General features: G+C 48.1%; 1 protein-coding gene across 1 annotated transcript; it reads right to left on the reverse strand.

Moving 5' to 3' along the window:
- Nucleotides 1-306: 306 nt before the first annotated feature.
- ANKRD54 (ankyrin repeat domain 54) lies at nt 307-6,333 on the reverse strand (the record flags this gene model as incomplete). The annotated part of the gene is made up of 7 exons (XM_010020564.1): nt 307-479; nt 1,136-1,243; nt 2,079-2,203; nt 2,329-2,376; nt 2,805-2,876; nt 3,350-3,448; nt 6,286-6,333. Coding segments are annotated over 7 exons (575 nt in total), but the record flags the coding sequence as incomplete, so codon positions are not given.
- Nucleotides 6,334-6,555: the final 222 nt, after the last annotated feature.

Below are 6,555 nucleotides of genomic sequence, written 5' to 3' on the forward strand. Positions count from 1 at the left end.
GCATTTCTGGCCAGCTGCTGAGTGCACTAGTCAGGGCTGGTGACTGCACATGGCATTAGCCACCACCTACATCGAGCTGAAGTGCTTAGGGTAAGGCAAAATATCTCTGGAAGGGGTTTCCTGTTCAGCGCCAGCCCATCTGATAAAAAGAACAGCTCTTTCTTTCCAAAAGTCTCAGCTGCAGCACTCTGTTGTCTGTGGTCTCTGTTGTCCAAAGCCTGCTGTCTCACCGTGAGGCAGCTGTGGCAGCACCAACAGGAACAGTCTGAGCACCACCAGACGGTAGATCAGGCAGGAATGGCCGCCGGCAGCAATGTTTCTTCAGCATTCTGGGAAGTAAGCTCCAGCTTCTTTTTCTCTCTAAGACTTCTCCTGCTGCATCAGGAAAATGATTTAGAAGCCCATTACCTCTTCTCCATCTTTTGCATCTGCAGGCTGAGTGATGTGAAGCTGGCCAGGAGGTCTGTAACCTCATCCACCTGCCGTAAGAATAAAGAGTACTGTCAGGCAGGCGAATGCAGTTGTGCAGTCGCCCACCACCACCATGCAGCAGGGACCACCCCTCCACCAGGACCGCCAGTAATGCCCATGGCTGAGCTTATACTAGGACAGGATGCCTCTGGTCTCACAATCTGCAGAAGGGCTCCCATCCTCACAATCAAACAAATCCTAACCTAAGGAAATGGGAGCTTCTCCCTGTTCCTCAGAAGGTGTATGCTTGATCGCCTCATGCAATTTAGACAGTCCTTAACGTAGAAGCATGTTGCTGTATTACACAGAGTTAAACAAGGGTATCAGGGCTGTTTCCTCTAAGCCTGTTTCTAAGGGCCAATCTTTCGTAGGAAAGAAAAGCAAACAGGCCCACAATGCTATGTGGTTATGCTGATCCTGGCATTAAAATGCTGATCTGATCTTCAGCTTCTCTGCTAAGCTGCTAGGCACAGAGATGCTTTCTGCATTTTGAATTCTAGCCTAAAGGAGTACACAAGTCATCATGTAACTTGCCCACTTTCGCCAATGTGAGCAAGAACATTTCCATAAACGTGTCTTCCACATCACCTTGCTCATGCAGCTGCATTCTTCTAAACACAGAAGTCACAATGCAAGTGAATCACAGTGGTTCAACGCTGCCTACCTGCTCTTTTGTGCTAGTCATCTGTAACCTGGAGCAGAGGTCATCCAGCTGTTCCTTTTGCTCATGCCTCCCCAGGCGGTCCAGGTATTCCCGCAACATCTGGATAATCTGAAACCAACAGGCAAAAGAGGCAAACATCAGAGAGCTGCACCAGGCTGAGATGCTTTTACAGGAAAAAATAAATTGCAGGTAAATTGCCTTGACGTTGCTGTATGTGGCAGAGTACGTGACCCATAGAGAACACATGCAAAACAACTGGTGAGCACTAATAGCAGCATCAGAGCCCAGTGAGTCACCAGAGGTGTTGATCAGCCACAGATGGACTGGTCATAATCCCTGTGCCTGGTTTAAGAACAGGGAAGACAGGCCCAGCTGAAGAAGCACAAGATCTGGCCCTGAAAGCACCAAGCTTTTCTTTATGGCTAGCTAGCTTCCCTCACTGTAAGAAGCAAGGACTTCCCACTCCAGCTGGATCTGCTTGTGCACTGAGGATGAAAGTCCTTGTGGCTCCTATATGACTTCTGAAGTAAGGCCCACACCTCATGCATCTGTGATGCAGCCCTGTGACTGCTTTCCTATTCCATGCCTCCATATATTGGAGCAAGGCAGACTGTGCTAGGAAGCAGACTCCCTGCATGCGTGTACCCTAGCTGCAGCCTCATGCTGTGGTTGCTCTCCTGCCACAAGGCATCAGTCTTTCATGGTAGTTGAAGAAAACAGTGCTCCATATAGTCTGAGAATTAAGACATTCAGTACACCCTTGGCCTACCAGAGCCAAGAGAGGTCCTGCAAAAATTCAGAGTAGTGGCTGAGAAAAAGGAAGGACTCTGAAAACAGAAGGAAAAAGTCAAATTCAGAGCAGCTAAGAGCCTAAAGACAAGTATTTAATAAAGAGTAAAAGAGACTGCACCACCTTACCAGAACATGGGACTGTTTCTTTTACCTGTTTAACTTCAAGGCGTACAGCCTCCAGGCTGTGGGAGATTCCTTCCTGCAGGATGTTTAGCTTTGATTTAGCAAGGTGCAGCGGGGTTCTGCCAGCTCGATCCAAGGCATCGACTCTGGCCCCTGCAAGATGCATCAGCAAAACCAGAAAATGAGGTCTGTCTTCAAGGCTTGGTGTCCCTGGGGAGTTATCAGCAGGGGTGGGGCAGGAAAGGGACAGGCTGTAATCGTTATAGAGGAAATGTTACCTCCGCGCAGCAGTGTGGTGATGACAGGAACGTGGTTCGTGCAGGCAGCTGGGGAGGGAAAACACAGGACACACAACTCAGAGGTACTAGCAAACAACAAAGGAGTTTCTGCTCAAGCATGGAGCTTGCTGCTTCCCAAAACATCTCTCTGCCATGGGAAAGAGGAACAGCCCAGCTGCTAAGGGTAACCTCACACTCAAGCCTGAGTACTCTCTCTGCAACAGATCTCGCACTCCTTGGGACTGGCAGAGGGAGTGAAATTGAGTTTCTCAAACTCTGACCCTTAAACCTCCCATGATTCTATGAAACCTTCATGAGGAGTGAAGCTAATGAAATGCAAAGGGTCCCTCTGAGGGCCTTACGGCTGGGGATGCATACTGTGATGCACAGGAAAGAGGAAGGTGAAGAGGAAAGAAAAAGCAAGGTGGTGTTCACCTCACCTCTCTGCATGGAAAGCTCATCTGTGTGGCACTTACCCAAGTGTAAGGGGGTATTTCCCAGCCCATCTCTTTGGTTTGGGTCAGCCCCATGGTCCAGAAGCAGTTGCACTGGAAACAAGGAAACAGAGCCACATTAGTCCCTTCCATTCTGATCTGACCTCCCCAGAGGTCAGATCCACATGGGCTGCAGGCCCCCACAGCAGCCACCAGGCTGCCTTGCAGGTGCTTTTGCTCAACTCCTCAGCTTCCTCCCAGAGACAGGGACCAGAGATTTGTGCAGCAATGCAGAAGGACCCAGCACGAAGTCAGGCAGTACCACTGCCCCTGAGGTCCCTGAAGGGAAGAACTGGAACTAAGGACACCTTTCCTTCTGCACCAGTACAGCCCTAGAGCTGGGAGCTCTGGCTGCCCCTTCAGCAAGGGGACATGGTAAGCCCTGGAGCCAGAGTTCAGTTGACAACTTTGCCACAAAACACATGGAAAACAGCCATCTCTGTCATCTGCTGGATCAAAATAAAGAGCATCCTTCAAAATCTCTGCCACAGAGAGGCTGGAAGACAGAAGTCCCTTTCCCCACTCACCAATGTGATCGTTGCCATTGCAGGAGGCAAAGTGCAGGGCTGTCCGGCCTTTGTCATCCGCAGCACAGGGGTCAGTTCCATCCTCCAAGAGTTGCTGCACTGACAGCGCCAAGGAGGAGAAGAAAGCAGGTAAGCTGAAGGTGCACCAGATCAGAAAGGAAGAATGCTATCTGCTCTTCTGCAGGCAGATACTCTACCAGCTGCCAAGTCAACTGGACTTGAACCAGCTCCTGCCAGCACCCTGGTTCAGTAGAACCAGCCCAGGCAGCATACTCTCCACCCTCTGGAAGTACTCAGCTGTAATGACTAAGGGTCTATAAAATCACAGAATGGTTTGGGTTGGAAGGGACATTAAAGATCATCTAGTTCAAACCCCCTGCCACCCAGCCAAATTTTCAAGCTCCAAGGACAATCAGCATCAAAAGCCTAAATAAAAATATAAAATGATAGCAAGGATGTGGGACTAACTCTCAAAGCCTGTAGCTGGCTGACACTTAAACCTTTGTGAGGAGTGAAGATAATGAAATGCCAGAGAGGAACTCTTCAGCAGGGACTAGGGCAATGGGTTTAAATTAAACAGGGGAAGCTCAGGTTACATCTAAGGAAGAAGTTCTCTTCACTGTGAGGGTGGTGAGGCACTGGAACAGGTTGCCCAAAGAAGTGGTAAATGCTCCATCCCTGGCAGTGTTCAAGGCCAGGTTGGACGGAGCCTTGTGTGACATGGTCTAGTGTGATGTGTCCCTGCCCATGGCAGAGGAGTTGGAACTAGACGATCTTAAGGTCCTTTCCAACCCTAACTATTCTATGATTCTGTCCCTCCTAGGTCCTTAAAGCTTGGGATGCATACTGTGATGCACAGGAAAAAGGGAGGTATGGAGGAAAGAAACAGCAAGGCCGTGTTCACCTAACCTCTCTGCATGCAAAGCTCATCTGTGTGGCACCATTAGGCACTTCCTAGGCTAGAATTAGCATCCTGTGCCTACTATCCCTCCATGAGCTTTCTCCATAGACTTCCATGGTCATTTTCTGCATCTGTGTAAACTTTTCACATCAACATGGAACTGCGGTGAGAAGTTTCACAGTGTAGCCACATGCAGTGAGAAAATCCACCTCCTCACATGTGTTTTGGATATGCTCCTTGCTAGACTAATCTCAGACTCTTAGGTTTTGCCATACTACTGTGTGATTGCTGTTGGGGAAGAAGGCAGGTGAGTGCATCAACCTGCCTACAACAGTGCAAATACCCCCCTAAGAGACAATGTCTTGAAGTGAGACAGTGAACTCAAGTAGCCATATCGTCATCTACTCACACTCATTCCTCCTGCTTTTGCACCCAGCTACTTCTTCTATGCCACCAGTGGCAATCCTTGTAACCTGAACTACCTTCTTTGCTCAGATAAGAAGGAAAAACCTGCTCACACAGAAAGATAAACTAGTACAACGCTGCAGCACTGGGTACAAATACAGCAAAGGCAAAGAGAACGTTAAAGGCTGAAAAGATTAGGGACACAAAAGTATTATCTACAGCAATGTAAGAGTGTAAGGGCAGCTGTAAGACCTGGTACTCCTGTTGTTTTAAGATGATTCTCCTACAGTAACCAGTGTGTAAAATAAAGCTCACTTTGTGGCTTTTAAGAATACTGACAGATTTGCTGGTTTGAGATCTTTAATAGCATATCCTGCAACAGTGAAGACCAGTACTGGAGCCAAGAAACTAGATGGCTCAGACCACTGCAAGTCACCACTCATCTCACCTTCCAGAGACCAAGTTATAGTCACACTTGAATTTCTTCCTGTACACCTACCACTTTAGGTGTGGTAGAGAAGCGAAAGGAACACCTGAAAAGATGGATGTTTGATATTCCAGAAGAAAGACAGGGAGACTGACAGTGCCATTCATGGGGGACGCTCTACCTAGTCCTTCCCTGAAGCCAGTAGGAAATGACATAATCTCTCCTACCCAGTGCCACCACAGGAAACGGCAAAGATTTTTACTTGTTGATGAAGCATAAATTCATCATCAGACACTTCCTCAAGTTGCAGAGTACAGAAAATGCAGCAGGATTGTAAGCAAATACAGCTGCAAAACTCTAAAATGGATTGAAACCATGACTTCTATAAAGCCCTTCACTCTTCCTCCTGACTTAGTGACTGGAGCCAAGCCTTTCTGTACTGACAGACCTCACAGGTGAACTTTATCCATCAGTTCATAAAACAAGGTGTATCATGGAGCCAATGGGTGAACCACACCAGACAAACTCCTGTTCTGATGTATTGGGAGTTTCTGCATGTCAAACCAGTCTCCAATTATGCCCACAGAATGCTCTGATTGTTGTGCTGTTGTCCTGAACAGCTAAGTCACCACAACTGAGGGGACAGTATAATCTGAGGAGGGGCAATAAGGGGCCCGTAATATACACCCATATTGCTGCTAGACAATTCATATCAAACCCCACCTAACCTATAGTATAGAGAAGTAAAGGGACTCACAGACAGGCCATGAGCCTTCTCTGAAGTGACTGTGAGAGGCAGAGTCCAACACTGGTCCTGGTTCTGATTTACTAGGTCACACTGTCTCATACAGGGTATGGCTTAAATAAGCATAACTTTTCCAACTTACTAAAACACTACTCTCTTGCTGCTTACAACTGGGCAAAAGCTACATAGCAAAAAAAGCTGGAATGGTGTAGTGCTGACATAGCTTCAGGCAGTTGAAAAGTGCCTACACTATGAACCTGTGCAAAAGTGACTACTATAACCAGCCTCACTCTGCTCAGAGAGCGAAACAAGGCTCCAGCAAAGCAGTTTCTAGATTTACAGCATCTCAAGTACCATGTCCACAAACTATCCCCACCTTCCTCCTCTCCCAAAATGAAGTTCCTTGACAAAACTCCCTTCCAGAAAGGGGTCCCAAGTAGGATTGGCAGAATTCTTACCTGTGTCCAAGTCATTGCTATTGGCAGCTTCACGTAGCCTTTTCAGAGCTACAGAGAAAAGAAAGTAATTACTGGAAAGCACGGAGGAAAAAGGAGCACTTTCCTTCCGAAATATCACTCCAGCCCTGGTGCAAAGCCCAAACCACGCTGGTGCCGGCTCGGCCCACAGAAGGGGAAGCAGGAGCCCAAGATGCCAGGCAAGAAGCGCTCTCCTTGCCTCCTCCTGACGGGGACCGTCCCCTGGCAGGAGCAAGGGTGCCTTCCCCAGCC

This window comes from Nestor notabilis, unplaced genomic scaffold, assembly GCF_000696875.1.
Source record: "Nestor notabilis isolate BGI_N333 unplaced genomic scaffold, ASM69687v1 scaffold19318, whole genome shotgun sequence".
Classification (NCBI taxonomy): domain Eukaryota; kingdom Metazoa; phylum Chordata; class Aves; order Psittaciformes; family Psittacidae; genus Nestor; species Nestor notabilis.